Consider the following 20,122-nt stretch of genomic DNA (forward strand, 5'->3'; position numbering starts at 1 on the left):
CCAAGAAACTTATGAAAAGATGCTCAACACTGTTAGTCATCAGGAAAATGCAAATCAAAATGAGGTATCATTTCACACCCGCTAGGATGGCTAGAAAGAAAAGATCAGTTAAAGGTTGGCCAGGGGGCATCTGGGTGGCTCAGTGGGTTAAAGCCTCTGCCTTCAGCTTAGGTCATGATCCCAGGGGCCTGGGATCGAGCCCCACATCGGGCTCTCTGCTCAGTGGGGAGCCTGCTTCCCTTCCTCTCTCTGCCTGCCTCTCTGCCTACTTGTGAGCTCTGTTAAATAAATAAATAAAGTCTTAAAAAAATACATAATCTATATGTCTGTCTTTATGCGGATATCACACTGTCTTGATCACTATAGTTCTGTACTAAATTTTGAAACTGGGAACTGTTAATCCTCTTTGTTTTTTTATTAAAGATTTTATTTATTTATTTGAGGACAGACAGAGATCACAAGTAGGCAGAGAAGCAGGCAGAGAGAGAGGAGGAGGAAGCATGCTCCCTGCTGAGAAGAGAGCCCGATGTGGGCTCGATCCCAGGACCCAGGACCCAGGACCCTGAGATCAGCTACTCTGAGATCGGCTACTCAGCATCCCTTACACTTCCATAAGAATTTAAGGATATGCTTGTCAGTTTCTGAAAAAAGAAAAAGAAATCCAGGGGGAGTTCAATAGGGATAAAATTGAATCTGCAGATCAATTTGGGGAGTGTTGGATCTTAATAAGATTAAGTGTTTCCATCCATGGACATGGGATGTTGATTAATTTTAGATGTTTATTGATTTCAGCTTGGCTAGGCTGCGGTCTCCGGTGATGTGATCAGTCACTCATCTAGGTGTCGTGAAGACGTCGCGTACATGCGCTCCACATCCGCAGCTGAGTGCCCTTAAGTCAAGACCGCCCTCCGGAGTTGGTGTGGGTCTTGTTCACTCACTGGGCAGCCTTAGAAGCAAAAATCAAGGTTTCTTAGAGAAGTAGAAATTCTGCCTCAGGATTCTAACAGAGAAATGCTGCCCGAGTCTCCAGCCTGCTTGCCTGCCCCCGCAACTGCATTAGCTAATTCCTCAAAATAGATCCTCTATGTGTGTGTCCTGCTATGTTTCTCTGAAGAACCCTGACTAAACAGATGTTTTCCTGTGTATTTGGATCTTCTTTAATTTCTTTCAATCACATTTTGTAGTTTTCAGTGCACTTCTTTTGTTAGATTTATTCCTAAGTGTTTTCTTCTTCCTGACGCTAATCGTAAATGCAATTATTTTCTTAATTTCAGTATGGATTATTTATTGCTAGGTTATAGAAATACACTTGATTTTTGTCATGTTCTTTTGTCCTGCAACTTTGCTGAACTCGTTTGTTACCTCTAATAGGTTCTTAGGGGATGTGTTGGGATTTTGCAGATAAGAGATGATGTCGTCTGAAAATATAGTTTTACTTCTTCCTTTCCAATCTCGATGCCTTTTATTTTCTTTTGTTGCCTAATCATCATGGCTAGGCCCTTCAGTCAAATGTTCGCTGGGAGTGGTGACTTTCCTTTCCTTTTTTTTTTTTTTAAAGATTTTATTTATTTATTTGACAGAGAGAGATCACAAGCAGGCAGAGGGGCAGGCAGAGAGAGAGGAGGAAGCAGGGCCCCTGCTGAGCAGAGAGCCCGATGTGGGGCTCGATCCCAGGACCCTGAGGTCATGACCTGAGCCGAAGGCAGCGGCTTAACCCAATGAGCCACCCAGGCGCCCGTGACTTTCCTTTTCATTTTATAATTTGGAATTATTTCAGACTTACAGAAAAGTTGTAAGAACAGTTTGAAGAGCTGTCATGTGCCTGACCCAAATTTGCCCCATTTGCTTTTCTCGCTCATTCGCTCCCGCCCTCCCCCACCTCTCTCCTAGGTGTGTGTGTGTGTATACTATATGCAACACTTATTTTACATAAAAAAATAATATGTTTCTGAACTACAGCAAAGTAAGTTGCATACAGCCCACCCCTTTACCCCGGGATATTTCATTCTGTATTTTGCCACAGTAAAATTACAATGTAACTCGCATACCTTCTTACACCGAAGCAGCAGAAACATCAGTATTTCCTTTGATCCAGAACCCCATCTAGGTTTCCACGTTGCATTTAGTCATCGCTTCTCTTTATTCCCCTTTAATCTGGAACATACCTCTGCTTTGCCTGGACATTTTTGAGGAGGGCAGGCCAGGCATTTGGTAGAATGTCCTTCCGTCTGGGTTCGTGTGGTGTTTTCTCATGATGAGATCCAGGCTGCGTGCTGTTGTGAGGAGAACCACTCTCTCTCTTCCAGGGGGCTGGGCCCTCTCCAGGCCTCTCTGCCTTGTCCCTTCCCTGTAACGTTCGCTTGGAGCGCTTGGATAAGGTGGGGGACTGCTACTCTCTCAAGTGGACAGTTAACTATTTGTCCCTCTGTCATAAAGACGTTTGTAGGGGAGGGGGTTACCGACTGGCTGGCTCAGTCAGTAGAGTGTACAACTCTTGGTCTTGGGGTTATGAGTTCAAGCCCCACGTTGGGTGTAGAGCTGACTTAGAAAAAATAAGTCATTTGTAGGGGCACCTGAGTGGCTCAATGGGTTAAGCTTCTGCCTTTGGCTCAGGTCATGATCTCAGGGTCCTGGGATCGAGCCCTGCATCGGGCTCCCTGCCGAACAGGGAGTCTGCTTGTCCCTCTCTCCCTCTCTCCCTGCCTCTCTGCCACCTTCTGATCTCTCTCTCTCTCTCTCTGTCAAATAAATAATTTTAAAGGTTTTATTTATTCATGTGAGAGAGAGAGAGAGAGAGAGAAAGTATGAGCAGCAGGAGTGGAAGGAGTAGCAGGCTCCCCTCGGAGCAAGGAGCCTGACGTGGGGCTTGGTCCTGAGGCTCATTGCCACTGGGGCATTTTCAGCGGGCAGAGCGAGCAGGTCTCTCTGTCTCCCGCTCTCTGTATGTGCGTATATATTTCTAATTATACTTGTGTTTATATACATACATTAATATGCACATACACACAAATATATACATGTATGTAAATCCAGAGGACATACTGATACTTCTCATTCCAATTCTACAGTACAAGTTCTTAGCCTTTCCCTGGTCTATATTGGCGTCCCTTCTCCAGTAGTGGGAGAGACCCACTCCCGGCATCATCATTTGCTGCATCCCCCACAGACAGCACTTTCCCAATAGCTGCGCTACAGCGCCAGGAAAAACCTACTAAGAGGAGTCCAGGATTTACTTGCAGGATCCTGCTGTCTGCTGTCTTCCGGCTTAAGACTGAGGATGTAACGCACAACGCTGTATGTAAATTGTACATTCCCCTTTACGATGGTCATGTTATTCATTTGAAAAACTCTTGGGATCATTTCTCTTTGCATTTAATTTTAGCTTTTCCCTCCGTTCTCTTTTTATTCTTTGAGGATATAAAGTAGCAACATGTGTCCAGAAGTCAAAACTACACAAAAAGGAACATCCAGGGGCACCTGGGTGGTTCAGTCGTTAAGCCTCTGCCTTTGGCTCAGACCATGATCCCAGGGTCCTGGGATGCAGCCCTGCATCGGGCTCCCTGCTCAGCGGGAAGCCGCTTTTCCCTCTGCCACTCTCCTTGCTTGTGTTCCCTCTCTCGCTGTCTCTCTGTCTGCCAAATAAATAAATAAAATCTTTTTTAAAAAGGAAGAAGATACACCCGGGGATTGTCCCTCCCTCCTGCACCCTGGTGCTTGATTCTAACATGGCCCAAGCTCCCCACATCTTGGCATATAGGCCTGCATGGCCCCCTCCTCACTGACGTTACACGGCAGCACAGACCCAATACCCGCTCCCCGATTCGACTGAGCCCGCCAGTCCATGAGCATGAAAGGTCGGTCTGTCCACATAGCTCTTCAGTTGTACAATTTCGTTTATGTGACATTCCCAGAAGACTCAAGTGCACATGACCGGAAACTAGATGAGCTGGGGGGAGGGATTGAAAAGAGACCTTTGAGTGGGCACAGGGTCTCACTTTGAGGTGATGGGAAGGTTCTGGAACCAGATAGGGGTGACAGTCGCACAACACTGAACATAGTAAACACCACTTTGAAATGTACATTTTTTAAATGCTTAGTGGTTATTTTTGTTATGTGAATTTGCCCTCAGTTGAAACTTGTTTTTGAAAATTCAGAAAGGAGCACCTGGGTAGCCCGGTCCAATAAGGATCTGACTTTTGATTTCAGCTCCGGTCATGATCTCAGGGTCCTGAATCTGATTGAGGATTCTCACTCACTCTCTCTCTCTCTAGAATAAAAAATAAGTCTTTAGGGGCGCCTGAGTGGCTCAGTTGGTTAAAGCCTCTGCCTTCGGCTCGGGTCATGGTCTCAGGGTCCTGGGATCGATCAGCAGGGGGCCTGCTTCCCTCTCTCTCTGCCTGCCTCTCTGCCTACTTGTGATCTCTCTCTGTCAAATAAATAAATAAAATCTTTTAAAAAAAAGAAAATAAAAGTACCTTTTAAAAAAAAAGTCTTTAGGGGCGCCTGGGTGGCTCAGTGGGTTAAAGCCTCTGCCTTCGGCTCAGGTCATGATCTCAGGGTCCTGGGATCGAGCCCCACATCGGGCTCTCTGCTCAGCAGGGAGCCTGCTTCCTCCCCTCTCTCTGCCTGCCTCTCTGCCTGCTTGTAATCTGTCAAATAAAATAAATAAAATCTTTAAAAAAAAAAAGTCTTTAAAAATTAAGCAAAACCCTACATTGGGAGAACACATGTTCTCTCTCGGGTTGCATGTGTCCTGGTGGCGAGTGATGATATCCTGTGCTTGGGGGCTGGGGGGTTGCAAAATGTCTGGAAAATTAATTCTGCTGCTTTAAAAGGAAAGAATAAGGAGGCCCTGCCCGCACAGATATGGGGAGACGCTTCTCTGCCCGAGGCACTGCGGGAACTGGGCAGGGAGGGCCGCCAGGGACAGGGCGTCTCCACCGCCACCGGGGCTGCTGCCACCGGGGCTGCTGCCACGTGAACCAGGCGGAATCCTGGCTTCTGCAGAACTGGTCAAGGTAAACGAGAAAGGATCAGCATCCACCCCTCCAGCTCACAGCCCTGGCCCTTCCTCTCTGCCCTGTCCTCCCTCCCCACCCTCCAGCGCCTTCCGCGGACCTGCCTGCGGCGTCTTCACACTCGCTGACCCTCTGGAGCGCTCTGTCCTCCATTTGGGGTTGTCGGTTGTCACCCTTGTCAGCCACCGCGCCGGGGCCTCAGAGAGGCCCCTGTGCATGTTGCTTGTTCATGTGTCATCTCCGTTTGCTGTTCACACCCACCCGCGTGCTTGCTCAGCCCCCACTGCACCCCCACAGCCCAGGAATGAGGGCCCCACTGCTCCCCGGAAGTGTTGGTGACCGTTCGCCAAGTTCCGTGACTTCATGTGGTCCCCGAGTCTAACGGCTTCCCAGCTTCTGTCTGCAGCCTGCCCTCTGAGCTCCACATTTGTATGGAGCCGAAGTCCCAGGAAGAGGGTACCCAGCGCTAGCCCAGCCCGTCCCCACAGGAACTCCGGCCTGTGCCCACCAAACCTGAGGCCAGACACCCGCCACCCCTACTTAGGCAAGGGGGCGCCTCTCTCAGCCCCTCCCCCCACCAAGGCTATGTCCCTTCACTGGACTGGCTCGGAAGGAAGTGGGTCTCCCCACACCCCTGCCCCTGGATCCTGACCCAACCTCCACAGATTTACAGTGCTTCCGAGCCAGGTCCTTCCCTGTCAGGATCCAAGAGCCAGCCTTAAGGAGCTTGTTTTCCAGAAGCTGTGGGGTCAAAGGTAGTTCCCCTGGCAACCGTTTCAACTGGGTAAGCCAGCTGCGAGGGCCCCCTTTCCTTGAGAAGCACACTCTTCTGGCGCAGAAGGCCAGATGACCCCCTCTCCAGGGTTCCCAGTGCCAAACAAAAGGCCCCATTGAGGTTCTCGGACTTGTCCCCCACAACCAGGACCAGGGGTCAGGCTTGGCAACCCACTCCCTGCTGTGCCCCGGAGGCTCTCTGGGTCCCTCCTCCAAGCGACACCAGATGGCTCTGCCCCAGACACAGGGCCGGGAAGGCCGAGGGAGAGCTCCTGGTTGCCGGCCAGGATCACCCATGCTGCATCTGAAGGGGACACAGGGCTCTGCCCATGGGGGGAGGAGGGCACAGGAGCTTCCGTCCCTTGTGGGGTCCCCCACTGTTCCATCTGTTTGCCAAAGGGGGGGGCCAGACCCAGACCTAGGATGCTGTCAGCCAGGGGCTGCCCGTTCCCTCTACTCCGGTTTAGGCGAGAGGAAGAATGGAAGCAGGGAGTGGTCAGGTTGTCTTTCTCAGCCTTCTAGAATGGGACCTGCCTGCCTCAGCTTACCCGAAGGGAACTGGGGGATCTGGCTGCTGAAGCAAGGGTGGGGAGCAGGAGCACCAGCCCCAAGCTAGACCTCCCCCCTCGGAGCCATGACAGCACGGGGCACCCGCAGCGGCCTACCCGCGCAGGCACCAGGCAGACAGGCTGGGAAGGGCGTGGCTCCAGGAGGGCAAAGGTGGGTTTCCAGAGCTGTCGTACGGGTGCAGGGGGGCCGTGAGCCACAGGACAGCCACATCCCCTATGGAATGGGTAGGAAGGAGACAGAAGAGGAGCCCAAAGGTCCGGGGGGAGGAGGACCCCTCCCACTCACCACAGACAACCGCGATGCCACGTAGGTGCCCTGGAGAGAGCGGGTTGGCTCCAAGGGCAGCGCCTGCCCAGGCCCCGGCGGCTTGCGAACGCCCCCCTTCGGCAGACGCCCATGCTCCCGCCCCCAGCAGACAAACACGTGCTCTCTTGCCAGATACCAAGACCAGAAACAGTGCATGATTTCATTTATGTGGAACTTCCAGAATAGGCAAATCCATACAGACAGAAAGCAGACAAGGGGGTACCAGGGGCTGGGGGAGAGGCTGTGAATGGGCACGGGGTCTCCTTGATGGGGGTACGACAGAAATGATCTGGACACAGACAGAGATGATGATCGCACAACACTGTGAGTGAACTAAGTACCCCCCAATCGTACACTTTCAAATGATCAAAATGGTGAATTTTATCTCAATAAGCAATGTTTAAAACAACTCTGCCGTGCGCATTTATTTCTCATAAAAGTGACACCACCAAGGGGCAGGGGATGGCCAGCTCCCTGCTCCCTTCCCTAGTCAGTCAGGTCAGGGCTGAGGAAGTGGGGAGGGGGTGGGGGGGCGCCTGGAGTCCTGGAGACCCCGGGAGGGGGCAGAGGACAGCTGGAGCTGGAGGAGCCACCACGTTCACCACCACGTTCACCGTTCACCGGATCTGGGGTGAGAACAGGAGGACGGGGAAGGGGGCTGAGCGGGCTGAGGGCCGGCTGGCTCCCCTCCCCCAGCTCAAGGCCCCCTGTGGGGAGGGGGCTGCTCACCGTGTACTTGTCCCACTTCTTCTCGGGGTCGTAGGGCTCCCAGCGGCTGGCGGGAAAAATGTGCTTGTTCTTCTCGTACCAGCTCCGGAGCACCACCTTGCCTGCGTGGGACTGAGGGGGGCGCACGGACAGGACCCTGTGGCTCTGGGCCGCCAGCGGGCGGGGGGGGGACTCCCCACCCCGAGCTCTCCTTCCCTCCACTCTTCCTCCCCCGCCCCGCGCCGCTGCAGCCCCGCACCTCATCCTTCTCCACGGTGGCATCACTGAGCAGCCGCACGTCATCGTGAACGTCAAAGTTAAAGAGCGGCCCTGCAGAGAACGCGGCCATCCGAGACCATCATGCGGCTACCCGGGGGCTATGGGAGCGGTGGGAGGCCCGGGGATCCCACGCGGAAGGGGGCGCACTTACCGCTCTTCCCTCGTGCCTTGGTGACAATGAAGTCGTAGAAGCTGTGGTGCTAGGAGCGGAGGGCGGGAAACATCCGTCTCAGCGATGCTAGAAACATCCGTCTCAGCCGCTCCCGCCCACCTGCCCACAGGCCCTACTGGCTTGAGCCAATGACCCGGGCTGGGACGGGGGCCCCTCTCAAGAAGCCCCCAGACACTCCAAAGCCCCCGGACCCCACGCTGCCCGCCCCCACCCGGGGCCTCCGAGGAAGAGCCGAGCCTCACGTGAGGTATGATCAAGTCCTCCTTGATGTACATGAGCTGCTCCACCCCCGCCGACCTGCCGGACGCAGGCAGGGGCCGTGAGCTGGTGGCAGCGGCCACCCGAGTAGGGCCACGGAGACAGAACCGGGGCCAGGCGGTGAGCCAGGGACCAGCGCCCGCCGTCCTCCACCCCCACCTTGGCCCCACTCTCTCAGGATCCCCGTGCCCAGCAGGCTGCCCTCCCACTAGGGGACCTGGCCACCCCTGAGGTCTCCAGAACCGGGGCCAGGAGGCCCCAGGGCTCCTATCCAGGCGGCTCAGCCCCACCCGCACACCCGCACCTGAGCTCGCTGAAGTCTTTGCGCAGGATCTCCAGTGCCTTCTGCAGGAACTGCTGCATGGTGTTGCCCTTTTTCATCTGCAGGAACGGCCCGAACGCCACCATCCAGGAGAGCAAGCGGCAGGGGACAGAACGCGGCAGCCTGGGCAGGGGCCCTCAAGAAGGCAGTGGCCTGGAAGGCCCGGCCAAGGACCCTGGAGGCCCTGGCTCCCCCCGACGAGGGTCCAGGGCCACTGGCCTACCCCCTCCAGGGTCCTCAGGGACCACTCACAGGAAAAGGACCTGTGAAATTCTGGGGCCAGGCCTGAACGAGGGAGGCTGGGCCGCAGGAGCCCGGGGAGCAAGCTGCACGGCCCACGCTGCCTACCTTCACCGTCCGCCGGTGCCCAGAGCCGTCCCAGTAACTGAAGGTGATTTCGATCTCCTCACCTGGGAAGCAGAATTGGCCCTTGGCCTCCGCCAGCTCCCAGGAGCTAGGGGCGCTGCCCTGAAGCCCCGCGGCAGCAGTAGGGCCGGCTCCCCCTCGCCAACCCGCTCAGCAGGCCTCACTCTTGATCTTCTCCTGCTTGGCCTCCCACTCCTGCCGCAGCTCTTCCCGGAGCCGGTTCTCCTCTTCCTGGGGAGGACACGGGTGAAGGAGGGAAGCCCCAGGCCACTAGGGGGGCCGAGGCAAGGGGCAGGCGGCTTTTACCTCGCGGTCTCGGTCAGGTAGGAAGCTGGTGTCCACATCAGGGTTCTTCCCCAGTTTCCTCTTCTTTGTGGTGACCTCTGCAGCAGAAGCAAACACGGGCGTCCGTGGCATCAGGGGGTTCCCGGAACATCTGGCACCACCTGACAACACTAGGGAGCCCGAGCCTTGCCCACGGGCCCTGACGTCAGTCTCCACCACCAGCAGCTGGACAGGAGGTTGGGGACCAGGGGCTTGCCCCGTCAGCTGCGGCCTGAAGTGCCCCAGGGGACTGAAGGCATTAGGGCCAGCCTGTGCGGCACCAAAAGAAGCGAGCAAACCGAAGCCCCGGGTCCCACAGGGCCCACACTGGAGCCGCAGGGGAGCGGGGAGAGGGAAAGGCCCGCCGCGCTCGGGCCCCCGCTCGCCCGCAGCTGGGACTCAACTTGGTCTCCGCAGCGAGGACGTGAACAAACAAGCACGGTGGGTGTGCGGCGCCCGTGAGCACTGTCACCAGTCACGGAGGACCCTGGAGGGCTCGCGTCTGCGGGGCGGTAACCACTGACAGTCACCGAACTTGAGATGAAGCCTGAGTGACGCCAAAGGCTCAGCAGCAGGAAGGCCGCGCGCTGTGAGCCGTTGCGGTGATGACATCATCACGCCGCAGGCTCCAGAGGCCCAGAATGCTTTAGCGCAACCAGGAAAGTGTTTCTGAGCTTGCAGACCCCCTAAAAGGGTCTCACAGACCCCTGAGAGCCCTTTTGGAAAACTGGGGCCCTGACGGACAAGCATACACTCCAGCCTGCCGCGGCAGGGCCTGCCTGCCCGCTACAATCACCCAGAGAATCCCGCACTAGTGCCCCATCACAGGGTCCACAAAACCGAATCCCGGGGGTGGGGGGATGGAGGAGGCCCTCACAACCCACAGGGATGTTAATAGCCTTCCCCCAGGTTCCTGCTGTCCCAAACAGTGGTCCCCGCCACACAGATGCACAGGTCGTGATGCTACCGCGTGTCCCTCCACATTTACTACTGCTAAGTGCCACTGAGGTCCTCTCCGCCTGCCTCACTGCTGCACAGGGAGCACACGAGACCCCAGGGGCGCAGGCTTTTCCTCCCGACCGTGCCAGCCACTCCCGTCCAGGCCAGGAGACTGGGCCTGTGGCCACACCGCACCCCACTGTGCCCTGCTGTGCCCTGCTGTGCCCTGCCTCAGTTCCCTGCCACCACACTTTCCAAAGCAGCCCAGGCCCACCGTCACAGCCTCCCAGGCCTTCACGTGTCCCCTCCTGCCAGCTCGGCTTCCGGGCACACTCAGCGCTTGACTCTATCCATCTCTCCACAACCCCCCAGTCCCTCGGGTTGCTCATGAAATTCTCCGCATCCTAGGCCCATCTCAACCGTCCCCACCACTGGGCGCTTACCCCAGTCCTGAGGTGGCCCCAGGCCCTTCAGCAGGGCACCTACAGACCTATGGGACTCCAAGGCCCTGCCCCTATCTGTCTGCCTCGGTGGAGGCACACGGGGGCCCCACACTGGTTTCCTCCTTGCTACCCAGCCTTCCCAAACAGCCTGACACCCCTCTGTCCCTTGGCGGAGACCTCTACTGTCCAATCAGTAGCCCCCGAATGTCTGTGGCTACGTCAGTTTACCCTGAAATCGATCGAACAAAATCGACAATTTGGTGTCCCGCTCACACGAGCTGTGCGCTCGCTGGCCACCGAGCAGCACAGACGCGAGTCCACTCTTCGCGGCGCTTAGGAAGGGCAGCTCCCGAAGGCTCCTGGACGGGCGGCGGCCTCTTATACCGAGGACCTCAGGCCCCTGCCCAGAGCCGCGCACGTGCCTCTGCCCCTCCCCGACACAGCCCTGCAGACTCGGCCCTCGGAGCCGGCCCGACGCGGGAGCTGCAGAACCACAAGCTGAGCGGCCGTCGAGGCTGGTGGCGGGCGCGCTTCTCCATGCCAGAGCCCGGCCCCTGGAAGCGGCTTTTACCTTCCCTCTCCAGCTCCTCCTCGTACGCGGCCACCTCCTCCTCCTCATCACCCGCCTCCTCCTCTTCCTCCAGGGTGAAGGACAGGCTGGAGATCTTGCGCTTGGCCTCCTTCTTGCGCTCCTTCTCTCGCAGCTTCTCCAGTTTCCTGCCGGGGCACAGGCACCATTAGGCCCCACGGCCCCACCCCGAGGCTCCTTCCCGACCCCAGCGCCGCCCACCTGTGCTCCGTGTGGGGCCTCCATGGCATGGGCCAGGGCTGGTTACCAGCCCGGGGCACCTCCCGCTTCTGGGCAGGCTTCCCCCTCACCCCACCCCAGCCATGGAGGGGCAAAGGGCCCGGCCCGCCCGGAGCTGTGCTGGGAGGGAGGCCCGTGGCCGGTGGGGCCGACACGCACAGCTGCAGCTCCTTCGACTGCTCTTTCTTTGCCAGCTGCTTCTCCCTCTCCTTCACCAGGGCCTCCTGCTTGGCCTTCATGTCATTCAGGGTCACGAGACCTGGGAAGGGCGGCGAGATGAGCAAGGGTCAGTCAGCACCGTCAGCAAGGCAGCAGGCGTCTGGGGCCAGGACAGGGTGGCCCACATGAGGGTCACTCACCAACGGTGCTGGACTTGAGCTCCGCCTCCACGGCGTCGTAGTGCGCGGAGAACTTCTTGTCGATGTTCGATTTCATTATGTTCTCCTGTTGGGGCGCGAGGGGAGCGGTGAGGGCCAGCCGCCACCCCGCTGTGGAAGCGGGGGCCTGGGTTCTTGCCCCAGGTCTGCCTCCAGACTCACGGTGATGTGACCTCGGGGAAGATATTTCCTCTTTCCTTAGTTACTGGAAGGGTCCCCAGGGCTCGGGGGGGCACTTCCAGCGCTGAGGATGCTAAGTGGGGTGTGCTGTTGCGGCCCCTCCGTGTCTTCTGCTGGGAACCAGAGCTCCCTCAGTGGCCTGGGGTCACGGGCTCCACCTCCCTTTGGTGTTTTTCCTACCCAGCCTTGAAGCTAAAGGTGGAGACCCAAGGCAGGGGTGACAGGAGCGAGTGAAGAGTGCCCCCGCTGAGCAATGTTGCTCCCTCACGAGACCTCACTGCAGCCCAGCCCCGCCCCACTTGGTACCACACAGGTCCCTTTCTGGCTGGTGGCCTCTAAAGGAGGGGGCCAGCCGAAGAACCCAAGTCCACACTGCGACAGCACGGCTGGGCCACCAGAGGGAAGTAAGGTCGAGCCGGGCCTTGGCGCGCAGCTGCTTCCGTGCCCTGGCTTGCCCCAGTACCGAAGACAGCCTGCTCTTCGGACGAGTCTCCCCCAAAAGGCCCAAGCAGAGGAACACTTGCTTCCTGAGAGCCCGCGGCCACCAGCCACCCACTCAAGCCCAGACGGCGAACCCTGCCTTGGTCCCGGGGCAAAGGGCTCTGTTATGAGGCTCAGTAGCCAGTGGACTGGCCAGGGCCCGTGGGACCTGACCTCCCTGGCATCCACTGGATCAGGGCGCAGGCCTCGTTCCCAGGGCCGGGGGGACCAGGACAAAGATGCTGTGTACAGGAGGGTTGGCATTCAAAGATGATGCAACCACTGACTACGGCTTCGCACTCCCGGAGGCTTGTCACAGGCTTAGCTCGTCTCAGCCTCCTGGGCACATTTTACAGATGAGCATACTGTCGCCAGACCGCTTGCGCCCGTCGCCGGAGGTGGGTGAGCAGGGGTCCCGCCCCGGCTCGCCACCGGGGCTCTGCGTCCCGCGCCGCGGGTTTCGCGGGGCGGCCGGGGCGGCGGGTGGCGCGCGTGCTCCGAGTCGCCCTGGCCTGGCCCGCACCTCCGCGATCCGCTGCTTCATCTGCTCCATCTGCTCGCGCTGCTTCTCCCTCTTCTTCATCAGGTGCATGGCGCGGCCCGCTTCGCTCGCGGCGCCCTTGTATTGAGCCATGGCGGCGGCGGCGGCGGCGGCGGCGGCGGCAACGGCGGTAACAGCGACAGCGGCCTGGTGGAGTCTCTACGGCGGCAAACGGCAGCAGCCGAGCAGTCAGCTGACGCCCGCGCGGTGACGTCGGGCACCAGGGAACGCGTGATCGCCTCGCCCCGCCCCGCCCCGCCCCGCCCCGTTCGGCCTCCCCGCCCCCGCCCGGCCCGTCCGGCCTGCCCCGCCCCGCCCCGCCGGCTCCGAAGGCTGGATGGGTCCCCTGGCTTCCTTGGCTCCATCAATTCCTCCACGTTAACCCCTGGCCCGAGACTGGCTCCCCAGTTCGCCTACATCCTGCTGACCCCAAACCTGGGCCACCAAGACCCTCCACTTCCTTAATGTTGAGCCCAGCCTAAGGCCAGATCCACACCCCACTCCAGCGCCCTTGCTGCCATGCTGGTTCCCACTCCTTCCTTTTGACTCCCCCACCCAAGACTGGGCCCCAGTCTCCTGTTTCCCAGGCCATGAACCTGGGCCCGAGTGCCCTCTGCCTCCTCGACTTAGAGACAAGGACCCTGGCCCCTGCACTTCCACCCCCAACCCTAGGCCAGACCCCCTTCCCCCTATTTCCCCACACTGACCCCAAGGGGTTACAGGTCAGCACTAATCCGCCTGCATGTGGCTCTTTGGTTCAGGAGCTAATTCCCTGATGAAGGCAGTCACCTTTCACACCCATCCCGAGTAGAGCTAAACCGAAGTCTGAAACTGATAGAATGGACAGCCCAAGGAGCCGAAGCCCCACCCACTGCCCAGTTTTTGGGGAAATAAAACTGAAGATCTGGGCCCAGGTTTCAACACAGTTTTATTGGGAGGTTTTCTGTGAAATACACTAGAGATTGGGGGAAGGGGACACATTCACTTTGCAGGGTAAGGGTTTCCCACCACTAAGGGAAAGGTTGTGGGGTGGGGCAGGGCATACTGGGGTTTGGATCCATTTTCCCACCTCCTTCTGCTTTGCTCACATTTTTTTTTCTCAGCAAATGCCAGAGAACACAAACACAAAAACAAGAAACAAAAACCACGAGATCAACCTCCAACCGGGCCACACCCAAGCCCTCTCCCCTCTCAGGCCTCACCAGAAGGCCGCTGGTGAGAGGCACAGTGCTCCCTTCTCAGACTGGGTGGGCCAAAGTTAATAAATTAGAATAAATTAACAAGGGCGGGGGGGGGGGGCAGGGGATGCAACTTTGTGCTGGGAGGGCCCCTTCTCTCCAACACACACGAGAGTTGGTGGGGGGAGGCAGGGGGCATCTCCAAAGGCCACTACAGTAGGGGTAAGAGCAGTGGGGGCAGAAGTAAGCTTTTCCTCCACGTTCTTCCCAAACAGAGCAGAAGAATTAGGAGTGGAGGGGGAAGAGACACACACACGGAAAAGAACCCTCTTTTCCCAGAATAAGGGAGGGCCAAGAAAGAGGATGCTATCCAACCCCCCATCTCCTGAACCGTCACTAAGGTTAAGGATTTGGTCAGTGAATCAATGAGGTGGGTGACAGGAATGTAGAATGTGGTGGGGGAAGCAGAGAATGCTGGAGACCGGGGTGCCCAGCCACACCCATCTCCCCAGCCCTCAAGGAGAACAGACTTAGGTCAGGGGAGAGGGTACCAAGGGCTGGGGAGTGTGTGTGTGGGGGGGTCGTCAATCACTGGTCAGCTTCTCCAAAGACGTCATTCTGTTTGCGCTTCATGTTCTCAAAGTCAAAAGCAGAGCCTGCCATGCGCTTGTAGATGTCTTTGATGTCATTGCAGGTCGTCTCAAAGTGTGTGGTGGCATCATAGGAGCAGGAACAGAACACCTGGAAACATCCAGAGCCCCGGGCCAGGGTGAGTCGGGCAGGGGCCCTGGATGGGCAGCCAGGAGCCAGGGCCAAGAACGCCCACTTACCTGGCTCTCGGAGCCATCGTCGATGGGCTCATACAAGTCACTGATGGCCACGAACCTGAGGGGCAGACAAGCGGAGGGGAAGACCTCACAACAAGCCTTACTCGACCTGGTCTCCACCCCCCCCCCAGCTCCCTGGCTCCCTCCCCTCCCCCAGCCTCAGCCCCAGCCCTTCAGCCCCTCACTTCTGGTCAATGGGCTCCAGCAGCTCCAGGGCCGGCTCAACCTCCTTTTCCGGCTCCGCCGTCTCCACTGTGGTGCTGGCGATAGCGACGTACTTGCCCTGTGCAGCCACGTTGTGCGCATACGAGATCATGCACACGTAGATGTCTGCCCACGAGAAAGCGCTCCGTTAACACGGGCCCAGAGGGTTCCTGGAAGCTCAGCTCAATTCTGGCCCACCTGCCCAGCCCTCCCCAGCCCCGCAGAGCAGGCAGCACCCAAACCCACCCTCACAGAGTGCAGTCCTAGCTAGCCAGTCGCTAGGGCGCCAAACCTGGCGACTGCTAGGCGGCTCCCTGCTCTTCCTGACAGGAATCAAGCAGACAGCCGCTAGAATGATGGGGAGAGGCAGAGCCGCCCCACAGAGAACACAGTGGAAGAAGTCACATGGGACTCGACCTACCTGACTTCCTGTTAACTTGGTTCTGGGGGATGATGATTTGGCAGGAGTTGGCGTCATTGGTGTTCTTGATGGGGTGGCTGAGGATGCAGATGATGCGGATAACCTGGCCAGCCTTCCGCACTCGGTCCGGAATGTAGCTGGGGTCACAGATCAGCTGCTTGCAGCGGGCCACCTGTGAAGACACCAGAAGGCCTATCCAGACACTCCCCTTGGTGGTCGTGGGTATGAGTCCACACTGAGGGCTGGCACCGCACTCCTCTGAGCAGTCACCACTGCCCCTCCTGTAACACACAGCTTCGCTCCGTACCTCGGGGAGGTGGGCCCCCATATGCAGGGCTGGGAAGACCCTTCTGCTGAGACACCGTGCCCGAGAGCACTCCCCGAACCCCTGACACAGCAAGTGGGCTGGAAATGCCTCTCACTGACAGAAATGGCTATGTGGGTTTCTTCTGCAGCTCTGACCCCCAGCCCAAGGCTCTTAGACCTGATTAGCAGCAGTCACTGCAGAGCCACAGTCACTGGGAAAGGGGCCTCTAAGGCGGCCAAAAGCCCCACCCAGGCCATCATGCTCGGGCTGTGCAGAAGGCTTACCTCTCCCTCCGACTTCACACCCACCACCTTGCCATTCTCCATGATGATGTCATCCACTGGTTTGTTCAGCATGTAAGTCCCTCCATAGATGGCACTCAATCTGCGGTGCGGAGAATGATGGTGTACTCCACTGCCCAGGGGGAAACATGGCCTGGTGCCACTGCACCCTCCCCCCACCAGCACTGGGGTACAGAGAAGGCTGTCCTGGGCAGGCGGAGCTCAGGTGACTGGTGGTTCTTCCCTGCTCTGATACTGCCACAGACTCAGGACTGAATCTGGAGTGTTCCTTCCTCTCTGGAGCTTCCACCTAGAACATTCTGCGAAGGGCCAGTATGAGGGTGGCATAAAGGCACAGCTCCTCAGGAGAATGGTCCGGGAACAGAACGAAGGTCTTTGGAGAAGGCCTCTGACTCGGGGTTCAAAGGCCCCAGGCCCAGCCCTGGAGCTGCCTGACTCAGGCTGGGAGCCAAGCCAGCCCTGCTGCAGGCCTGGTCCTTCCACCCTGCACTTCCAGCCCCTGCTGCAGCATACCCCCCACCCCCCCACCCCCCCCGCCCCCTGTCACCAAGGCGCAGTATGAAGTAAGTCAGACCAGGACGGGAAAGGACGATTGCTACGTGCTATGGAAATGCTCAAGGGTGCCATTTCCATTGCCCTCACCTTGCAAAGCCCTGGGGCAGCTCACCAAGGCCGTAGAGTGGGTATAAGTAAGGACTCTTTCCATACCGAGCCAGAGACTCACTGTACAACTTGATGCGGTTGATGGTCTCGAGACAGGGCTGGTCCAGGTAGCTGGGGGGACGGCGTCAAGAGGAGAGGCTCCAGCAGCAGCACCCCCAGCTCGCCCCCACCCAAGCACCAGGCCAGCCTTCCCACCACCCTCTATGGCCTGCGGAAGACTATGGGTCAAATAAATGCACAGAAAAAACAAAAAAGGCCAAGGATGGGCATGTGGCTGAGTAGAAATATGCAGGGTGGGTCGAGGGGGAGACACGCAGGAATGGGGAGGGCAGGGCGCAGGCCAGACGAGGGGCACTCTGCCATGCCAGCTTCCTCTCACTCATCAGTGCGGTAGAGCGCCAAGGCATGGCCAGTGAAGTCGATGACATCCTGGCCCAAGTCAAACTTCCGGTAGACGTCACGCATGCTGGTGCTCTGGGGGTCAACACCCTCAAAGGTCTTCGGGTCATTTTCATCAAAGTTTGCCACAAACACCAGGAACTTGCGGAAGCGCCGCTTCTCAAACATGCCCATCAGATCTGTGGAAGATGTGAGAAGAACCTTCACAGCACAGAACACGAAGCCCTCCTTCCCACCAGGCCAAGAAAGCAGATGCCCCAACTCTCAGCTGAGTTTTGTTGCTGTTGTGTCGCTGAGCACCGCGTAACCTTCAATTAACCATTTTGCTCCTCACGGCCTGTTTCCCACCTGTACAACGAGGGGACTGGACTGGACAAGCCTGGAGCACTGTTCCAGCTCCAACACTTGGGGCTGTTTCACACAGGTCAAGTGCGGCCCCTGTCAGAGGCTGAAGTCCCTTCAGAAGGAGCAACACCCATGCGTCCCCCTCCGCGCGTGGACTTCCCTCTGGGCACCCACTGTGAAGCTCAGGGCAACCGAGGGAGGACAGAGTAAAAGGGCCTGGGGTACTGCACAGAGAACGTGACCGTGGGCAAGGGGCGCCCTGCTCTGCCCCTCGCCGTGGTTCTCTGGCTCAGGGAACATGTACTCACTGGAAGCCAAGGCTTCAGTCTCAGTGGATGGCACTTTATAGATCTTTCCCCCCTTGTAGACGAAGCTGCCCTCCACCACCTTGAAGTCCAGGTAGCGCGTCACCTCTGTATACAGCAGCATCTTCACCAGCTGCCCTGTGTGGTGGGGGTGGGGGACACCATCAGCACAGCTCCCTAACGGAAGCTCCCTAGCTGGTACGGCTGCCCCTTTTCTGGAGCCTGACCCTCGTCTGGTCGCCCTAATCACCCCCCACACCTCTTTCATCTCTCTCACCATTGGCCATGAGGAATTTGGGGATCAGATCAACGTTCCAGTCTCGGCCCCTGCCCATCGCCTCAGGGGGCCCCTCCAGCAACTGAAAACGCTTATACAGCTGCAAGCAAGAGAAACAGAGAGAGAGCCCTCAAAGACCACCCTCTCCCGCCCCTGCCCCCCCCTTTCCCCCTTCCCAGCAAACCTGGGGAGCCACCCTGGCCCCCTGTGGGAGAGGCTAATGGGGGATGGGCCCGGGCCCAGCAGCCTCACCTCCTCCAGCGGTGTGATGGAGGAGCTCTCGCCCCCATAGTAGGGGTTCCGGTCCATATGCAGCACTTTCTTGCCGTTCACAGACATGATGCCTGACAGGATACATTCCTGGGGAAGAAGGCAACACTCGCTGCACTCCCACCTGCCTGCCTCCCCACCCAGATCTGTTCCCCACCGTAAGCCCGAGAAGAGAGCAAAGCTGGAGCCTCTGCTCCAAAGAAAGCTCCTTCCACCCCTGGCGGCCGCCTCGCCTAAGATCAGGGATGACAGCTTCGTCTGACCAGAGTCTTTTATAACTTTGCTGGACAAAGGGCTGAACAACAGAAGAGAAGTAACGAAGTCGCTGAGAAAAAGAGTGTCCGCAGACACAGGCATGGTCTTCGGGCAACCACCATGCCAAGACGGTCCTGTACGTACACGGGGCCGCGGGAAAAGGCAGGAAAGACACAATGCGCCGTAGAAGAGAGAGCCTGACAGTGAAGGGCACCAGAACGGGAAGTGAAGAAAGGCTGAGCTCGGCCTGCAATCTCAGGCCCCACCCTGGGCTGCTCTTTCCTCAAAGGACAGGAGCCTCTGACCCTGCGCCTGTGCAGCCACGGCAGGGCCTCCTGCATCCCGACTGAGGAAGAGGACTCTCTCCAGGGGAGTGGTCCAACAGGCTTTGGGGAAGAGGAAGATAAACACCCTCACCAGTTACTGTCAGCACGCCGAGGACAAAGGCTGCAAATACTACCCAGCCTGTAATCTCCATGGGAAACCATGGTGGGGTAGTGGGAATGTGCTCACTGGCCCCACTGCTGCTCCTTCTGGAACATTCCCTGGGTCCCCAGGCCCCATAAAAAGCCAGAAACGCAGGATGAGGGCCCAACTGGGCAAGATACCCTTACCCAGGGTCCTTGTACTTCATCCCCACCAGAATTAGCGCAGGATGGGGGGGGATGCAGGATGGGGAGGATGCTGCGTGCGAGGGGTGGGCGGGGTCATGGGCGCGGAGAGGGGACCTCGGGTCGCCTTGGGGTGCGTCTTCGGACCCAAGACGCCGGGGTGGGGGAGAGAACTGGGGGGGGGGGTCGGGCCTGGAGAGTCGAGGGGGCGGCTAGATAGACGGCCGCTTCTCGGAGACGGGGCCACGACGGTGAAGAAAAACCATGTCGCGGGCGGGGGAGGTGGGGACGGCGTCGGGCACGGGGCTGTCTTTTTGGGGGACTCGAGCGCCGAGGAGGCAGCACCGAGGACTGCAGTGACGGGAAGATGGGGTCGGCGGCCGGGGGCGGCAGCGCCGCAGGGAGGAGGGGGCGATGCGGGGTCCCGAGCCAACGAGGCCGCACTTACGGTGAGACCGGTCCCCAGCACGATCACATCGTATTCCTCGTCCATGGTCAGGCCTAGCTGCCAGCGCGCGTCGCTCCTCCTCCTCCTTCACCACAGCAGCCGCCGCCGCTGCCGCCGCACTGGACCAAAGATGGCGGCGGCCGACGCCGCTTGACCCCTCCGCCGCGTCAAAGAGTCCCGGCCCCTCCCCGCGTCTCGCCGCACCAGCGGGGGCCACCGCCTCCCCGACTCGCCTCGCAGGAGGAGTGGCCCGGGCCCGGGTCCCAGCTCCAGCGCGGTTCCGCGGGCGGCGTCCCTCGCTGAGGGCCCTGAGTAGACTGGAGAGGGGCGGGGCGGGCGGGGCGTTCGGAGGCCAGTGCTGCGGCCCGCGAGGAATCCGTGCGCGGGAGCCGCGCGCGACCCGCCCGCCCCGCCCCGCAGGAGGCTGGGCGCGGCGGGCGCGCGC

General features: G+C 58.6%; 2 protein-coding genes across 2 annotated transcripts; both read right to left on the bottom strand.

The window, feature by feature from the left end:
- Positions 1 to 7,067: 7,067 nt before the first annotated feature.
- Positions 7,068 to 13,051, bottom strand: FAM50A (family with sequence similarity 50 member A). The gene is made up of 13 exons (XM_044235173.1): positions 12,848 to 13,051; positions 11,647 to 11,731; positions 11,447 to 11,546; positions 11,051 to 11,196; positions 9,080 to 9,156; positions 8,938 to 9,004; positions 8,756 to 8,817; positions 8,390 to 8,466; positions 8,070 to 8,124; positions 7,807 to 7,855; positions 7,636 to 7,706; positions 7,398 to 7,508; positions 7,068 to 7,294 (listed from the first exon to the last, which is right to left on the bottom strand). The coding sequence occupies exons 1-13, from the start codon at positions 12,956 to 12,958 to the stop codon at positions 7,286 to 7,288; spliced, it is 1,020 nt and encodes a 339-aa protein (XP_044091108.1). The 5' UTR covers positions 12,959 to 13,051; the 3' UTR covers positions 7,068 to 7,285.
- Positions 13,052 to 13,775: 724 nt separating this feature from the next.
- Positions 13,776 to 19,791, bottom strand: GDI1 (GDP dissociation inhibitor 1). The gene is made up of 11 exons (XM_044235114.1): positions 19,678 to 19,791; positions 18,346 to 18,453; positions 18,094 to 18,193; positions 17,820 to 17,954; positions 17,147 to 17,345; positions 16,747 to 16,878; positions 16,087 to 16,186; positions 15,496 to 15,667; positions 15,056 to 15,200; positions 14,874 to 14,928; positions 13,776 to 14,784 (listed from the first exon to the last, which is right to left on the bottom strand). Exons 1-11 carry the CDS (start codon positions 19,720 to 19,722, stop codon positions 14,632 to 14,634), a joined length of 1,344 nt encoding a protein of 447 aa, XP_044091049.1. The 5' UTR covers positions 19,723 to 19,791; the 3' UTR covers positions 13,776 to 14,631.
- Positions 19,792 to 20,122: the final 331 nt, after the last annotated feature.

Source organism: Neovison vison, chromosome X (assembly GCF_020171115.1).
Source record: "Neovison vison isolate M4711 chromosome X, ASM_NN_V1, whole genome shotgun sequence".
Classification (NCBI taxonomy): Eukaryota; Metazoa; Chordata; class Mammalia; order Carnivora; family Mustelidae; genus Neogale; species Neogale vison.

Bases quoted from the DNA above. Each gene is read 5' to 3' on its own strand.
- GDI1 (XM_044235114.1), bottom strand. From the start codon at position 19,722: ATGGACGAGGAATACGATGTGATCGTGCTGGGGACCGGTCTCACC. The intron at 16,187-16,746 runs GTGAGGGCAATG...TCCGCACCGCAG, and splicing joins CTGCCCCAGGGCTTTGCAAG to ATTGAGTGCCATCTATGGAG. The intron at 15,201-15,495 runs GTAGGTCGAGTC...TCTCGTGGGCAG, and splicing joins CCAAGTTAACAGGAAGTCAG to ACATCTACGTGTGCATGATC.
- FAM50A (XM_044235173.1), bottom strand. From the start codon at position 12,958: ATGGCTCAATACAAGGGCGCCGCGAGCGAAGCGGGCCGCGCCATGCAC. The intron at 11,732-12,847 runs GTGCGGGCCAGG...GCGCCCCAACAG, and splicing joins TGAAGCAGCGGATCGCGGAG to GAGAACATAATGAAATCGAA. The intron at 7,707-7,806 runs GTAAGTGCGCCC...CGTTCTCTGCAG, and splicing joins CAAGGCACGAGGGAAGAGCG to GGCCGCTCTTTAACTTTGAC.